General features: G+C 42.8%; 1 protein-coding gene across 2 annotated transcripts in view; it reads left to right on the top strand.

Annotated features, from left to right (window-relative positions):
• The window catches only part of LOC121547175 (ATP-citrate synthase), a 102,240-nt gene that overhangs the window by 51,388 nt on the left and 32,170 nt on the right, over positions 1 to 18,682 (top strand). The window contains exons 13-19 of one of the 2 annotated variants that reach the window (XM_041858307.2): positions 2,902 to 2,995; positions 3,587 to 3,646; positions 10,093 to 10,234; positions 13,307 to 13,475; positions 15,449 to 15,553; positions 15,729 to 15,925; positions 16,316 to 16,397. In XM_041858307.2, coding sequence (XP_041714241.1) covers positions 2,902 to 2,995; positions 3,587 to 3,646; positions 10,093 to 10,234; positions 13,307 to 13,475; positions 15,449 to 15,553; positions 15,729 to 15,925; positions 16,316 to 16,397 — 849 coding nt within the window. The remainder of the gene's footprint in view (positions 1 to 2,901; positions 2,996 to 3,586; positions 3,647 to 10,092; positions 10,235 to 13,306; positions 13,476 to 15,448; positions 15,554 to 15,728; positions 15,926 to 16,315; positions 16,398 to 18,682) is intronic. The other variant, XM_041858308.2, reaches the window with a different exon arrangement.

The raw sequence follows: 18,682 nt of genomic DNA, 5'->3' as shown, positions 1-18,682 counted from the left end.
GATTCACACAGTCTCCTCTGAACAGTTGATGTTGAGATGTGTCTTACTTGAACTCTGTGAAGCATTTATTTGGGCTGCAATTTCTGAGGCTGGTAACTCTAATGAACTTATCCTCTACAGCAGAGGTAACTCTGGGTCTTCCATTCCTGTGGTGGTCCTCACGAGTGCCAGTTTCATCATAGCGCTTGATGGTTTTTGCGACTGCACTTGAAGAAACGTTCAAAGTTCTTGAAATCTTACGTATTGATTGACCTTCATGTCTTAAAGTAATGATGGACTGTCGTTTCCCTTTGCTTATTTGAGCTGTTCTTGCCATAATATGGACTTGGTCTTTTACCAAATAGGGCTATCTTCTGTATACCCCCCCCAACTGATTGGCTGAAACGCGTTAATTCCACAAATTAACTTTTAAGAAGGCACACCTGTTAATTGAAATGCATTCCAGGTGACTACCTCATGAAGCTGGTTGAGAGAATGCGAGTGTGGAAAGCTGTCATCAAGGCAAAGGGTGGCTATTTGAAATATATTTTGATTTGTTTAACACTTTCTTGGTTATTACATGATTCCATATGTGTTATTTCATTGTTTTGATGTCTTCACTATTATTCTACAATGTAGAAAATAGTATAAATAAAGTAAAACCCTTGAATGAGTAGGTGTTTGAAAACTTTTGACCGGTACTGTGTGTATGTGTGTGTGTTTGTGTGTGTGTGTGTATATATATATATATATATATATGTGTATGTATGTATATATACAGTGGGGAGAACAAGTATTTGATACACTGCCGATTTTGCAGGTTTTCCTACTTACAAAGCATGTAGAGGTCTGTCATTTTTATCATAGGTACACTTCAACTGTGCGAGACGGAATCTAAAACAAAAATCCAGAAAATCACATTGTATGATTTTTAAGTAATTAATTAGCAATTTATTGCATGACATAAGTATTTGATCACCTACCAACCAGTAAGAATTCCGGCTCTCACAGACCTGTTAGTTTTTCTTTAAGAAGCCCTCCTGTTCTCCACTCATTACCTGTATTAACTGCACCTGTTTGAACTCATTACCTGTATAAAACACACCTGTCCACACACTCAATCAAACAGACTCCAACCTCTCCACAATGGCCAAGACCAGAGAGCTATGTAAGGACATCAGGGATATAATTGTAGACCTGCACAAGGCTGGGATGGGCTACAGGACAATAGGCAAGCAGCTTGGTGAGAAGGCAACAACTGTTGGTGCAATTATTAGAAAATGGAAGAAGTTCAAGATGACGGTCAATCAACCTCGGTCTGGGGCTCCATGCAAGATCTCACCTCGTGGGGCATCAATGATCATGAGGAAGGTGAGTGATCAGCCCAGAACTACACGGCAGGACCTGGTCAATGACCTGAAGAGAGCTGGGACCACAGTCTCAAAGAAAACCATTAGTAACACACTACGCCGTCATGGATTAAAATCCTGCAGCGCATGCAAGGTCCCCCTGCTCAAGCCAGCGCATGTCCAGGCCTGTCTGAAGTTTGCCAATGACCATCTGGATGATCCAGAGGAGGAATGGGAGAAGGTCATGTGGTCTGATGAGACAAAAATATAGCTTTTTTGGTCTAAACTCCACTCGCCGTGTTTGGAGGAAGAAGAAGGATGAGTACAACCCCAAGAACACCATCCCAACTGTGAAGCATGGAGGTGGAAACATCATTCTTTGGGGATGCTTTTCTGCAAAGGGGACAGGACGACTGCACCGTATTGAGGGGAGGATGGATGGGGCCATGTATCGCGAGATCTTGGCCAACAACCTCCTTCCCTCAGTAAGAGCATTGAAGATTGGTCGTGGCTGGGTCTTCCAGCATGACAACGACCCGAAACACATAGCCAGGGCAACTAAGGAGTGGCTCCGTAAGAAGCATCTCAAGGTCCTGGAGTGGCCTAGCCAGTCTCCAGACCTGAACCCAATAGAAAATCTTTTGAGGGAGCTGAAAGTCCGTATTGCCCAGCGACAGCCCCGAAACCTGAAGGATCTGGAGAAGGTCTGTATGGAGGAGTGGGCCAAAATCCCTGCTGCAGTGTGTGCAAACCTGGTCAAGACCTACAGGAAACGTATGATCTCTGTAATTGCAAACAAAGGTTTCTGTACCAAATATTAAGTTCTGCTTTTCTGATGTATCAAATACTTATGTCATGCGATAAAATGCAAATTAATTACTTAAAAATCATACAATGTGATTTTCTGGATTTTTGTTTTAGATTCGGTCTCTCACAGTTGAAGTGTACCTATGATAAAAATTACAGACCTCTACATGCTTTGTAAGTAGGAAAACTTGCAAAATCGGCAGTGTATCAAATACTTGTTCTCCCCACTGTATGTGTGTGTATATGTATGTATATATGTATCTCTATATCTGTAAATTATTTTGTTTTCATGAATTTGATGATATAATCTTGAAGCCCATTCAAAAGATCCGGGACATGACATGACCCCGGAAGTATGACGTAGGGTGACTTTACTTTCACAGGGTATTGACTGAATTGAGAAGGAATTGGCCCCACCCTGACTACTGCAGCATATACTATTAAATATTATGCCAGCACTTCAGACAGTGAGTCTGAATTTCGGGCAGGGAGTCTGACCTCTCAAGACTTTCATTGACCCTAACCATTTGCCCTCCTAGCTAGTACTGCTGTTATTCCCACCAACCGCTACATTCAACATGGGAATGACGATCGTCATAACTTCTAACAGTGTCAAATCCAGCTACTCCTTCAAAATCAACTACTCACACAACAAACTCCCTCTCATCATTCTCTCACTTCTAGACCTTAGTGTTCACTTGTATATACCCCTGTAATTACTATTCGGGGAGCTCACATCTCCCTCCCATCACTGTTTCTCTTCTAGACCCCAGCATCTACCAGGACAGCCTCCTTCTCTGAGCCCAGAGCAGCCAACGATGCCACGCCAGCTAAGAAGCCCAAAGCGGGCGTTCCAGCAGGTAACTAGTGCGAACCTCGCCGCCCTGCCATCCTCCTTACCACTGTCCATTGGTTTCTCAGGCACAGATTAAACCCAGTCTCCATTGAGCATGCTTTCAAGTCCAGGACTAGGCTTAATCTGTGTCTGGGGAAACCTACCCTTAAAGCAGTTGTTCACAACATAACAAACATTTGTCATGTGTAGGTCTTCAGAGGTTTAGAAAGAAAAGGGACAACTTGGGGACCGTTTAGACTCCCTACACCTCATATTCATTAAGGCACATCGTAGCAAACTGTAGCAAGATGTTTTGTAACGGAAACCATTTAAATCACATAATAGTGCATTTGGAGGAAACCATTTACATTGCAAAATGTTTTGCTACAGTGTGCATTGTGCACTAATGAATACGAATTACCCTGTTCTCACACACACCACCCTCCTCTGTCCTTCTGTCTGCTTCTTCACCTCTGCCATCCCCACTTTACCTTTTCTCTCCCCATCTACCCCAACCACCCAGCACAGTTCTACATTTTCAATTTTTTCTGTTTTTTCTTTTGTCCCTCATTTCGATGTGTAATCGGCCTGTCTTTTCATGCTCAAATCTTATAAGCCACTGCTCATTGTCCACTGCTGTGGCCTGTGAAGAATGAATTCACAGGAGACTGCTACGGTAAGTGCAGGTGCAACCCCCCACGACTAGCTCCCCCTTCCTGCTCCCCCCTCTCCTTGGGTTTACCCCGTCTTGCCCCAAACTTCCCCAATTTAGAGGTGTGTGTGTGTGTTGCTTTCATGTCTATGTTCTGCATTGGCTTACTAGAACCCCCGCTGACTAGGCCTAGGGAATGGTCTACATGGCTAAGTTTCATGGGTTTCGTATTGTGTGTGTTGAATCCCTTTTTAAGTAGATGTTTAGTTCATTGAACTCTGCATCTGGCCCTTCTTATTGGGTATCCATGCAATGTGTGAAGGCCAAGGCATGCACCCATACAGCAGCTGAGCTTTGCATGGCCTTCAAATAAAAAAGCACACTTGACCCAATGCATTAGAGTTGATTGATAAGCTAACATGGTAGGGCTTTTATTCAAACTGTTTAGTACATTTTTCCGTTGTCGCTTATTTTGTCATCACTACTTTGTGTTGTTGCCCAGTTTGTCACAGAAGCACAGGCTTCGTCAGGCTGGAGTGGAGATGGGGAAGAGTATGGCAACTCGAACCTTCAGCTCCCTCCACAGATTTTCTATGGGATTAAGGTCTGGAGACTGGCTAGGCCACTCCAGGACCTTAATGTGCTTCTTCTTGAGCCACTCCTTTGTTGCCTTGGCCGTGTGTTTTGGGTCATTGTCATGCTGGAATACCCATCCACGACCCATTTTCAATGCTCTGGCTGAGGGAAGGAGGTTCTCACCCAAGATTTTATTTTGTCTTAGTTAAGAACAAATTGTCATCCGATAGGGTTGATTAAATTTCCAATATCCCCATCCACGTGGAAATTCTATAAGAGTTATATGGAGTCCAATTAAATGGTAGTCCGATACGCATTTGGTCTCCTATTAATACTTATTTTACTTTTGATGCCAGCAAGAATGAGACCAGGAAGTAATCAAGACGGCTAGCTTGATTAAGCCTTCTCCATGTATATCTCACTAGGTCAGGGTTTTTCAGCCTCCATATATCCACTAGTTCTAATGTATCCATTATATTTGTGATCTCCTTAAGTGCTTGGGGTGATAGTTTGTAGTGTGATTTCCTTTAAGATCCATTGAGGTACTTAAAACCGTATTATAATCTCCCACCATAATAATAGATTCATTCGTTGCTTGCGAACTCAATAGATTATTATAAACTCAGCAAACAAAGAAACGTCCTCTCACTGTCAACAGCGTTTATTTTCAGCAAATTTAACGTGTAAATATTTGTATGAACATAAGATTCAACAACTGAGGCATAAACTGAACAAGTTCCACAGTCATGTGACTAACAGAAATGGAATAATGTGTCCCTGAACAGGGGGTGGGGGGGGGTCAAAATCAAAAGTAAGTCAGTATCTGGTGTGGCCTTCAGCTGCATTAAGTACTGCAGTGCATCTCCTCCTCATGGACTGCACCAGTTTTGCCAGTTCTTGCTGTGAGGTGTTACCCCACTCTTCCACCAAGGCACCTGCGAGTTCCCGGACATTTCAGGGGGGAATGGCCCAAGCCCTCACCCTCCGATCCAACAGGTCCCAGACGTGCCCAATGGGATTGAGATCCGGGCTCTTCGCTCGCCATGGCAGAACACTGACTGTCTTGCAGGAAATCACGCACAGAACGAGCAGTATTGCTGTTGGCATTGTCATGCTGGAGGGTCTTGTCAGGATGAGCCTGCAGGAAGGGTACCACATGAGGGAGGAGGATGTCTTCCCTGTTACACACAGCGTTGAGATTGCCTGCAATGACAACAAGCTCAGTTCGATGATGCTGTGACACACCGCCCCAGACCATGACGGACCCTCCACCTCCAAATCGATCCCGTTCCAGAGCACAGGCCTCAGTGTAATGCTCTTTCCTTCAACAAAAACCCGAAACCGACCATCACCTCTGGTGAGACAAAACCGCGACTCGCCAGTGAAGAGCACTTTTTGCCAGTCCTGTCTGGTCCAGCAACGGTGGGTTTGTGCCCATAGGCAACGTTGTTGCCGGTAATGTCTGGTGAGGACCTGCCTTACAACAGGCCTACAAGCCCTCAGTCCAGCCTCTCTCAGCCTATTGCGGACAGTTTGAGCACTGATGGCGGGATTGTGCGTTCCTGGTGTAACTCGGGCAGTTGTTGTTGCCATCCTGTACCTGTCCCGCAGGTGTGATGTTCGGATGTACCAATCCTGTGCAGGTGTTGTTACACGTGGTCTGCCACTGCGAGGACAATCAGCTGTCCGTCGTGTCTCCCTGTAGCGCTGTCTTAGGCGTCTCACAGTACGGACATTGCAATTTATTGCCCTGGCCACATCTGCAGTCCTCATTCCTCTTTGCAGCATGCCTAAGGCACGTTCACGCAGATGAGCAGGGACCCTGGGCATCTTTCTTCTGGTGTTTTTCAAAGTCAGTAGAAAGGCCTCTTTAGTGTCCTAAGTTTTCATAACTGTGACCTTAATTGCCTACCGTCTGTAAGCTATTAGTGTCTTAACGACCGTTCCACAGGTGCATGTTCATTAATTGTTTATGATTCATTGAACAAGCATGGAAAACAATGTAGATCTGTGAAGTTATTTGGATCTTTACGAATTATCTTTGAAAGACAGGGTCCTGAAAAAGGGACGTTTCTTTTTTTGCTGAGTTTATATATTTTCGAATAAGTGTGGATCATCATTATTTGGCCCATATAGATTAGTTAGCAAGATCTGTTTTTTGTCCAATAGCATATTTAAAAGAATCCATCTTGCTTGAGGATCTGTTTGCACAGTTTGTGCAATCGGATCAAAATTTGTATTAATTAGTGTAATCACCCCTTTTAAGTTTCTTTGCCCATGACAAAAATATAATTTTCCTCGCAAGCCAATCTATATTTGTAGAGGTGAGTTTCCTGTAAACAATATATATTATATTCTTTCTCTTTTAGCCAGGTAAAAATTGATATTTTTTTATGATCTGCTAAGCCATTACAATTGTAACTGGCTATACTTATGTTTGTAAACTTACCATTAAAAAACACCATGATGATTAAGTCACCATATACAGTGGGGAGAACAAGTATTTGATACACTGCCGATTTTGCAGGTTTTCCTACTTACAAAGCATGTAGAGGTCTGTAATTTTTATCATAGGTACACTTCAACTGTGAGAGACGGAATCTAAAACAAAAATCCAGAAAATCACATTGTATGATTTTTAAGTAATTCACTTGCATTTTATCGCATGACATAAGTATTTGATACATGAAAAGCTGAACTTAATATTTGGTACAGAAACCTTTGTTTGCAATTACAGAGATCATACGTTTCCTGTAGGTCTTGACCAGGTTTGCACATACTGCAGCAGGGATTTTGGCCCACTCCTCCATACAGACCTTCTCCAGATCCTTCAGGTTTCGGGGCTGTCGCTTACACAGCTCTCTGGTCTTGGCCATTGTGGAGAGGTTGGAGTCTGTTTGATTGAGTGTGTGGACAGGTGTCTTTTATACAGGTAACGAGTTCAAACAGGTGCAGTTAATACAGGTAATGAGTGGAGAACAGGATGGCTTCTTAAAGAAGAACTAACAGGTCTGTGAGAGCCGGAATTCTTACTGGTTGGTAGGTGATCAAATACTTATGTCATGCAATAAAATGCAAATTAATTACTTATAAATCATACAATGTGATTTTCTGGATATTTGTTTTAGATTCCGTCTCTCACAGTTGAAGTGTACCTATGATAAAAATTACAGACCTCTACATGCTTTGTAAGTAGGAAAACCTGCAAAATCTGCAGTGTATCAAATTCTCCCCACTGTATATATCACAAGACTAATTCTTTATGTCCATTACATGCAAGACATTATTTCATGTAGTCCTCATTATATCCTGTTTTATTCCCCCCAAAAATGAAAAAGGAACATCGATTCTAATGGCCGCTAATAACTGCCAGTAAACATGTGTCTTAGGCATCACACTACCCATAAAGGAATACCCAAGTTTAATTTACAATCGACTCTGACAGCCATGGCACGATAGCCAAGAATACATGTTACTGATAATCCAGAGCGAGTAAACCTGTAAAACCAACCCTCTCTCTCTCCACCCACACACATTTTAATTTTATTCCAGGGTCTTTGCTCTATCACCTCGATTGTTTTACACCTTATATATTAGGATCAAGAATATAAAAAGGTAGCGTAAATAGCTTATATTGAAATATATAATATACCTCTCGCTTAAGGAAGTGCTTCCATAAGCCAGTTATTGTGTTGGTTCTACCGTTAACTTGAATCAGTTTATCCCAGTGTTAACCAGCCCGCCACACACTAATAGAGACAACAACCCTGTTGACAATTCCTAATCCATTTGCCGGTGTGTATCGGAACAATAATGTCCTTTACATTTTTAATATTGAGATTGATTTTTTTAATGTAAAAAGATAATGACACCAATTATTTTGGGATCGTAATGGCCTACGCCAATAGAGAACCTAGGCAGGTTTTTAATTCTATAATCCTTTATCCTAACCCTACATTAGATCTATTCATATTTATTATGTTTTATCTTAAAAAGCAAATCGTTCCAATTCACGTCCGCGAACAAGGGCCGCACTATATAACAGCTTTTAAGTCATAATATAACCGACCTCTACAATTAGGCCATATCGTATCAAAAAAGTAATACATAAATAACCAACCTCGGTATTTCTAATATACAATTTACAAATAAATAAATCAAAAAGAAAAAAGGTCAGCCTTACCCATCTTCGCCTTCCCCTAAATCAAAACCTGATTTTAAGTCCATATAGTCCAAAGTTCCATATTGCCTTAATAAAAAGGATAAGTTCATCATACCCATTTTGCATTACCATAAATCCAACCTTATTTTAAGTCCACATAGTCCACGGTTCCATACTGCATGAATTTTAAAAAAGTCCATCATGCAAAACAAATTTTGTATCCATAATTGTACTGTGTAATGCGGTGCAAATGTGTATAGGGGACTACTTCAGCAGGAGGTAGCTTGAGAATCTTGGTTCTCATGGTCTGAGAGTCTTTAGGTGCCTTTTGGCAAACTCCAAGTGGGCTGTGATGTGCCTTTTACTGAGGAGTGGCTTCCGTCTGGCCACTCTACCATAAAGGCCTGATTGGTGGAGTGCTGCATAGATGGTTGTCCTTCTGGAAGTGTCTTCCATCTCCACAGAGGAACTCTACAGCTCTGTCAGTGACCATCAGGTTCTTGGTCACCTCCGTGACCAAGGCCCTTCTCTCCCGATTGCTCAGTTTGGCCTGGCGGCCAGCTCTAGGAGGAGTCTTGGTGGTTCCAAACATCTTCCATTTAAGAATGATGGAGGCCACTGTTTTCTTGGGGACTTTCAATGCTGCAGACATTTTTTCGTACCCTTCCCCACATCTGTGCCTCGACACAATCCTGTCTCGGAGCTCCACGGACAATTCCTTCGACCTCATGTCTTGGTTTTTGCTCTGACATGCACTATCAACAGTGGGACCTTATATAGACAGGTGTGTTCCTTTCCAAATCATGTCCAATCAATTGAATTTACCACATGTGGACTCCAATCAAGTTGTAGGAACATCTCAAGGATGATCAATGGAAACAGGATGCACCTGAGCTCGATTTCGAGTTTCATAGCAAAGGGTCTGAATACTTATGTAAATAAGGTATGTTTTATAAATTTGCAAAAATGTATAACCTGGTTTCGCTTTGTCATTATGGGGTATTGTGTGTAGATTGCTGAGATGTATTTATTTTATTTGATCCATTTTAGAATAAGATGTGGACAAAGTCGAAGGCACTAACTAATAATGAACTAGTCCCTCTTGACTTCACTCGACACCTTCAGATAAATAGTTTGCCATTTCGCGTATGTCTTTTTTTGTCAATGTCGAGGGCGATGGGAAAGATTATTTTCAACAATTTCCCCAAATCAAGGATTCTTAGTTTTTTTTTCTCTGTAGTCGAGGAATGCACACAATTATATACGTATCAAACTTGAATACAAAACATTCCCCGTTCAATTCTTCTCACACATGCTCATTGGTTTCAGTTCTCATAACATTTCTTAGCTTGCCTCAGGTTTCCACAAACAAATGTTTGAGAAGAAATACCATGTCAGATTCAGACCCCCTACTTGTTTAAAATGAATAGTTCCTTCATCCCCCTCGTCCCTTTGCCTTCCCTGGTGGTGTTGTCTGCTTTCAGAAAAAAGAGACCCCTCCCCCTGATGCATTTCCCGTGTAACATGTGTGACGCCTCTCCTCAATATTCTTACAGATTTAACAGCCTATCATGTCTCTGATATTTGCATGTGCTCCTCGTCCCTGTTGCTCGTCTCTGTTCTTAGTGCGTTGCTGTACTGTACGTAACCCCCTCCTGTGTGTGCGGTCTCTTCTCTTCTTCTTCTTCTACTCCTCTTATCCCCTCCCTCCTTTTCTCTCATCTCCCTGCAGCCAAGGCCACCATGCTGTTTAGCAGAAACACCAAGGCCATCGTATGGGGCATGCAGACGCGGGCGGTGCAAGGCATGCTCGACTTTGACTACGTGTGCTCACGAGACGAGCCCTCTGTGGCGGCCATGGTCTACCCCTTCACGTAGGTCCCTCAAGACTCTTGAGCCCAATTTCTATTCTCCCCCAAAGCTTTCCTCGAAGTGTTCACTTGTTCACTCCCCCCTCAAGGATTTCTAATGAAGTGGATTGTTATAGATGGCCATAAAAATGCAGAGTACCCTATTGAGAAAGGTACAGAACTTATTCACAAAACAGTTTGAAATTTAGAGGGGTAAAATAAACATTTATTTTAGAGCTGAAGGGGCTGTGCCCTCAGACTTCAAGGTGGAACCATACGCTGGTTGGGTATCCCCGTTTCGAATTGAACTAATCATGATCCATTGTTTTACATAGGACCTCCCCAGCCCTTCTGGTTCCAGCCAGTCCTTCCGGGATAACCAAACACTAGCTAGCACAAACCTTCGGAGTTCGGACATCGTTTGCCGCTAACATCCATGAATAGGGCTCATAAATCATCACCCACATTTTCAAAACGTTATAACAACCCTTCTACACTAAAACGAGTGACATATTAGACAACTGCAACCTGTTAAACGTTACAATATTGTGACTAGCAAGTAGCAACTAATGTTAGCTAGCATGGCTAACATTCACTAGCATTGTTCTGCCCATAGAAATCACACTTCTGTGAAATCAAACTGTCCACTTAGGAAGCAGCACTGATTGACAATACATTTCACATGCTGTTGTGCAAATGGAATAGACAACAGGTGGAAATTATAGGCAATTAGCAAGACACCCCCAATAAAGGAGTGGTTCTGCAGGTGGTGACCACAGACCACTTCTCAGTTCCTATGCTTCCTGGCTGATGTTTTGGTCACTTTTGAATGCTGGGGGTGCTTTCACTCTAGTGGTAGCATGAGACGGAGTCTACAACCCACACAAGTGGCTCAGGTAGTGCAGCTCATCCAGGATGGCACATCAATGCGAGCTGTGGCAAGAAGGTTTGCTGTGTCTGTCAGCGTAGTGTCCAGAGCATGTAGGCAATACCAGGAGACAGGCCAGTACATCAGGAGACGTGGAGGAGGCCATAGGAGGGCAACAACCCAGCAGCAGGACCGCTACCTCCGCCTTTGTGCAAGGAGGAGCAGGAGGAGCACTGCCAGAGCCCTGCAAAATGACCTCCAGCAGGCCACAAATGTGCATGTGTCTGCTCAAATGGTTAGAAACAGACTCCATGAGGGTGGTATGAGGGCCCGACGTCCACAGGTGGGGGTTGTGCTTACAGCCCAACACCGTGCAGGACGTTTGGCATTTGCCAGAGAACACCAAGATTGGCAAATTCGCCACTGGCGCCCTGTGCTCTTCACAGATGAAAGCAGGTTCACACTGAGCACATGTGACAGACGTGACAGAGTCTGGAGACACCGTGGAGAACATTCTGCTGCCTGCAACATCCTCCAGCATGACCGGTTTGGCGGTGGGTCAGTCATGGTGTGGGGTGGCATTTATTTGGGGGGCCGCACAGCCCTCCATGTGCTCGCCAGAGGTAGCCTGACTGCCATTAGGTACCGAGATGAGATCCTCAGACCCCTTGTGAGACCATATGCTGGTGCGGTTAGCCCTGGGTTCCTAGGGCTATGCTAGACCTCATGTGGCTGGAGTGTGTCAGCAGTTCCTGGAAGAGGAAGGCATTGATGCTATGGACTGGCCCGCCCGTTCCCCAGACCTGAATCCAATTGAGCACATCTGGGACATCATGTTTCGCTCCATCCACCAACGCCACGTTGCACCACAGACTGTCCAGGAGTTGGTGGATGCTTTAGTCCAGGTCTGGGAGGAGATCCCTCAGGAGACCATCCGCCACCTCATCAGGATCATGCCCAGGCGTTGTAGGGAGGTCATACAGGCACGTGGAGGCCACGCACACTACTGAGCCTCATTTTGACTTGTTTTAAGGACATTACATCAAAGTTGGATCAGCCTGTAGTGTGGTTTTCCACTTTAATTTTGAGGGTGACTCCAAATCCAGACCTCCATGGGTTGATAAATTTGATTTCCATTGATAATTTTTGTGTGATTTTGTTGTCAGCACATTCAACTATGTAAAGAAAAAAGTATTAAGATTATTTCATTCATTCAGATCTAGGATGTGTTCTTTTAGTGTTCCCTTTATTTTTTTGAGCTGTGTATATGCTGCTTCATATGAAATCTATTATTCATGTCCATGTTGCTCATTGCTCATCATTGCTCCAGTGTCTCATACCCCACTCCGTTGCCAGCAACATTGCTCTGCAATATTGCCTCAAAAAATTGCCAGTGAATCATGGCCTTAAATTGGTCATTATTACTATGTGGCAGTGTTGTCTGTCTCCTTTTAGTTAGCTAGGCTATCTAGGCAGCTAGCCTAGCTTTAGCTTGGATTGTTTACCTCTCTAGTGGGGGCATAGCAAATTGACGAGGAAGTGTGGGGGGCGTTGCTCATGCAAATAGCGTGCATATGAGAACCAATCACAAAGTCACTGTCGCTCAGAATTTGAGCTAACCTCCCCTTTTACAAGCCCAAGATACCAGACCAGTGAGTCACATCTCGCACATCTGCCAGCCTAATTACTAATGTACTTGGTAATCCATCTTTGTTTCCCAAATCCAAAATGGACCGTAATGAACTGAAAGAATGTATCCTTAGAATACTAATTGTTAATCCAGCTCCAACTCTCCCGAGTGGCGCAGTGGTCTAAGGCACTGCGTCGCAGTGCTAGCTGTGCCACTAGAGATCCTGGTTCGAATCCAGGCTCTGTCGTAGCTGGCCGCGACCGGGAGACCCATGGGGCGGCGCACAATTGGCCCAGTGTCGTCCAGGGTAGCAATTGGCCCAGTGTCATCCAGGGTAGGGGAGGGAATGGCCGGCAGGGATGTAGCTCAGTTGGTAGAGCATGGCGTTTGCAACGCCAGGGTTGTGGGTTCGACTCCCACGGGGGGCCAGTATGAAAAAAAAAAAATTATGCACTCACTAACTGTAAGTCGCTCTGGATAAGAGTGTCTGCTAAATGACAAAAATGTTAAATGTAAGTGATTAAATAATCATGTTTGTGATCAGACTGGTGATAATTGGTGTATTTATTGATGTAGCTATGTGTGACTGTGTTCTCAGTGGGGACCACAAGCAGAAGTTCTACTGGGGCCACAAGGAGATCCTGATTCCTGTTTATAAGAACATGGCCGACGCAATGAAAAAGCACCCCGAAGTGGACGTGCTCATAAGCTTTGCCTCGCTCCGCTCTGCCTTTGACAGCACCATAGAAACCATGCAGTACTCACAGGTAAAGGCGTCTTTTGTTAATATTTTTGTTTATTCCGCTTTTTTTCAAGTTATGGCTTCCTTGGCGGAGGTAGGCTCGGGGGGTAGCCTTATATTGAGAAATATAGTCAAAATCCACATCCAAAGACATACAGTACCAGTCAAAAGTTTGAACACATCTACTCATTCAAGGGTTTTTCTTTATTTTTACTATTTTCTACATTGTAGAATAATAGTGAAGACATCAAAACTATGAAATAATACATATGGAATAATGTAGTAACCAAAAAAGTGTTAAACAAATCAAAATATACTTTATATTTGTGATTCTTCAAATAGCCACCCTTTGCCTTGACGGCAGCTTTGCACAATCTTGGCATTCTCTCAACCAGCTTCACCTGGAATGCTTTTCCAACGGTCTTCAAGGAGTTCCCACATATGCTGAGCACTTGTTGGCTGCTTTTCTTTCACTCTGCGGTCCAACTCATCCTAAACCATCTCAATTGGGTTGAGGTCGGGGGATTGTGGAGGCCAGGTCATCTGATGCAGCACTCCATCACTCTCTTTGTTGGTAAAATAGCCCTTACACAGCCTGGAGGTGTGTTGGGTCATTGTCCTGTTGAAAAATAAATGATAGTCCCACTAAGCCCAAACCAGACGGGATGGCGTATCGCTGCAGAATGCTGTGGTAGCCAAGCTGGTTAAGTGTGCCTTGAATTCTAAATAAATCACAGACAGTCTCACCAGCAAAGCACCATAACACCATACACATGCAGAGATCATCCGTTCACCCACACCACGTCTCACAAAGACACGGCGGTTGGAACCCAAAAATCTTCAATTTGTTCTCCAGACCAAAGGACACATTTCCACCGGTCTAATGTCCATTGCTCGTGTTTCTTAGCCCAAGCAAGTCTCTTCTTCTTATTGGTGTCCTTTAGTAGTGGTTTATTTGCAGCAATTCGACCATGAAGGCCTGATTCACACAGTCTCCTCTGAACAGTTGATGTTGAGATGTGTCTGTTACTTAAACTCTGTGAAGCTTTTATTTGGGCTGCAATTTCTGAGGCTGGTAACTCTAATGAACTTATAATCTGCAGCAGAGGTAACTCTGGGTCTTCCATTCCTATGGCGGTCCTCATGAGTCAGTTTCATCGTAGCGCTTGATAGTTTTTGCGACTGCACTTGAAGAAACTTTCAAAGTTCTTGACATTTTCTGTTTTGACTGACCTTCATGTCTTAAAGTAATGATGGACTGTCGTTTCTCTTTGCTTATTTGAGCTGTTCTTGCCATAACATGGACTTGGTCTTTTACCAAATAGGGTTTTCTTCTGTATACTCCCCCTACCTTGTCACAACACAACTGATTGGCTCAAACGCATTAAGAAGGAAATAAATTCCTCAAATTAACTTTTAAGAAGGCACACCTGTTAATTGAAATGCATTCCAGGTGACTACCTCATGAAGCTGGTTGAAGAATCTCAAATATAAAATATATTTTGGTTTGTTTAACACTTTTTTGGTTACTACATGATTCCATATGTTATTTCATAGTTTTGATGTCTTCACTATTATTCTACAATGTAAAAAATTGTAAAAATAAAGAAAAACCTTTGAATGAGTAGGTGTGTCCAAACTTTTGACTTGTACTGTACATATGAGTATCGATGGCTCTTGTAGAAGCTAACTTAGCCTTGCACAGTTATATCACCTACTCTGACACAGGAAGTAACTGTCAACCTCCAACCATAACACCTGAGGTTTTCTAGTTTAGTGGTACTGACAGTTAACGTCGATTACGATGACTGGTGGTGAGTAAGGTTAATGTTAACAACACTAATTTGCCGTAATGGTTGCGTAAATACTATTAGCAAAATAGAAAGCTGTTTAAGGCCATGGTCTTAGACCTAACAGTTATGTCCCTTATCATTCAAGGACATTTTGACTTTACTTGTTCGAATGCGCCTAATAAGGAATTTACTTTTGTGACTCCAGATCCACACCATCGCCATCATAGCTGAGGGTATCCCTGAAGCCCAGACCAGGAAGTTGATCAAGAGGGCCGATGAGAACGGCATCACAATCATCGGCCCAGCCACAGTAAGCACTTTGCTAATAAAGTGCAATATTGTAACCTAATATGGCTGCATGTTACTGTTAGTGAGCATTAACGTGTGTTTGTCATTGTGTCTCTCTGGCATCTCTCTGGTCTCTGAAGAGAGCATAACAACCCATGCCTACCCTCCATCACTCCTCTGTGTGTTCCTCTAACCAGGTGGGAGGCATTAAACCCGGCTGTTTCAAGATCGGGAACACGGGCGGAATGCTGGACAACATCCTGGCCTCCAATCTGTACCGGCCGGGCAGCGTGGCCTACGTGTCCCGCTCAGGAGGCATGTCCAACGAGCTCAACAACATAGTCTCCCACACTACAGACGGCGTCTACGAGGGCGTGGCCATCGGAGGTGACCGGTGAGGAAGATTAGGAGGCGGAAGAGGAGATGTCAGAGGGCAAATGGCTAATTAGAGAATCCATTCCAAATAGGGATGAAGGGTTCCACTTTATTTCACTGGAGCCATCTTCCACGGCCTGTATTCTCAAAGCATCTCAGAGCAGGAATGCTGGTCTAGGATATGTTTTTCCTTTAAAATGATAATAATTTAGCGGGGACCTGATCCTAGATCAGCACTCCTACTCTGAGACGCTTTGTCAATAGAAGGCCAAGTTTTTACTTTTAACGGTAAGGTTGTTTTTATTATGTACTCAAATAGTATAAAATGCTTGATAATAATCTATTAACTTCTACCTTGTTTCTTTAAAACAAGTTCCTCTACTAAAGCTCCATTTGCGTTGACCTGTAGGTATCCAGGCTCAACGTTCATGGACCACGTGCTCCGCTACCAGGACACTCCGGGGGTTAAGATGATCGTGATGCTAGGAGAGGTGAGTCTTTTTTATTGGCACTACCAACTTGTTTTTACCAGCGTTGCTTCTAATAGATGTATATTTGTATTATGTCTTACAAGTCCAGAACAGTCATTCTGATTCCCATGTAAAATAGCTTTTTGAGTGACTAAAATATCACCCATAATATTTTGGGGGAATGAAATGCTCAAAATTGGAGAAAAAGTACTCTTTCTCTCATGGCTAACTACCAGGAAGTTATAAAAGACAGGCTGAGTGGGTTGTGAGAGTATATTCATGAGCTTGCCTTGACTGACAGCTCTTTAAAAGGCCTATGTCAAGAAACTTGGATGCAGTGAGTAAAATGCAGACAGTAAAATCATCTCAAGCAAAATTGGTGATACATAAAGCAACTCAAACAACATTGAAATTGCATCAGTAACCAGGTTTCCAGCCAACCTTTTTATGCGAGTAAAGTGCGTGTCGGATAAAAAAATGTCATGACAGGCCTGATGGAAACTTTCCAAATGTCAACAAAACACGCTAGACAAGGTCAAATGAGTTATGCGAGAAATGTCCGTGGAAAAGTTTGAATGCCAAATATTGATATAATAAGAATCATATCGAAGTAACCTTGGGAGTCACGCAATGACTCGTCGGGAAAGCATGCAGTTTATTAGGCTACAGATTATGATGAATTTCAAAGAGTGGTGAAAGTGCAAGGTGATGAGCTTGATGCTCATTTCCAATAAATATTGAGGGTCTTATTCTGGTAACAAGATCATCGATGCTTGGCTGCCGTTTGACAAAATAATCTCGCTCTTTTGTCCAGCATAATCTCATGTAGGCTATACCGGCACTGTATCTGCAAGCTGTTGTCTAGAGCGCACGTGCCAATACCAGAGTGAGCACACTCGCTTATATAACGCAATAGTTTTTTGTGAGAAAACCATCAGTAGAGTTGAAAATGCGATGGAAAGCCGTTTAAGTTGTATTTTTTATTTGGCACATGGGAATTTAACGGCAAAGGGTTTTATGTGCATTACGTGATCACGCGCAGCCTTTTATCCACAACTAGTCAATTTGATGGAAACACATCTCTGGTGGGAAAATGCACACATTGTTTTTATGTGGATTTTAGGATATTCACATAAAAATCTGTTGCCAACTGGACGAAACCTAGCTATAGATGTCAATTTCTTTATGCATCTTCCGTTTGGCATGTCTCTTGTGATGCGGTTCACAGCAGCACTGATGGATGTGTTGACATGAAGACCTAGCTAGCCAGTAACTAGCTAAGGCCAGACACAGATGAAAGGAGAAACATAAGTACCTTTTGCCATAGATAAATATAGTAAACTTTTATATTTGCTGACACCCTACAGTCATATCTTGGCACCAGTAGAGTAGCTATCTACCAGTAGAGTGACTTCAGAAAGTATTCATACCCCTTGACTTATTACAACCAGAATTCAAAATGGATGAAATGTATTAATTTTTTCTCATCCATCTACACACAATACCCCATAATGAGAAAGTGTACATTTTGGCAAAGGTAATGAAAATGAAATGCAGAAATATCTAATTTACATAAGTATTCACACCCCTGGATCAATATTTGTAGAAGCACCTTTGGCAGCGATTAAAGCTATGATTCTTTCTGGTTAAGTCTCTTAAGAGCTTTCCACGCCTGGATTGTGAAACATTATATATTTCAAAAATCTTCAAACTGTGTCAAATTTGTTGTTGATCATTGCTAGACAACCATTTTCAGGTCTTGCCGTAGATTTAAGTAAAAACTGAAACTCGACCACTCAGGAACATTCACTGTCTTCTTGGTAAGCAACTCCAGTGTAGATTTGGCCTTGTATTTTAGCTTATTGTCCTGCTGAAAGGTGAATTCATCTGCCAGTGTCTGTTGGAAAACAGACTGAACCAGGTTTTCCTCTATGATTTTGCCTGTGCTTAGCTCATTCAGTTAATTTTTTATCCAGAAAAACTCCCCAGTCCTTAACGATTTACAAGCATACCCATAACATGATGCAACCACTACTATCCTTGAAAATATGGAGAGTGGTACTCAGTAATGTGTTGTTTTTGATTTGCCCCAAACATAACACTTTGTATTCAGGGCAATGAGTTAGTTAATTGCTTTGCCACATTTTTATAAATATTACTTTAGTGACTTGTTGTACAGACATCCTTCGTTTTACTCTTTCAATTAGGTTAGTAGTGTGGAGTAACTACAATGTTGTTGATCCATCCTCAGTTTTCTCCTATCACAGCCATTAAACTCTAACTGTTTTAAAGTCACCATTGGCCTC

The sequence above is a fragment of the Coregonus clupeaformis genome, chromosome 31 (genome assembly GCF_020615455.1).
Source record: "Coregonus clupeaformis isolate EN_2021a chromosome 31, ASM2061545v1, whole genome shotgun sequence".
NCBI classification, from domain to species: domain Eukaryota; kingdom Metazoa; phylum Chordata; class Actinopteri; order Salmoniformes; family Salmonidae; genus Coregonus; species Coregonus clupeaformis.
Note: the sequence above shows the minus strand (reverse complement) of the source record. Positions and strands in the feature narration are given on the sequence as shown.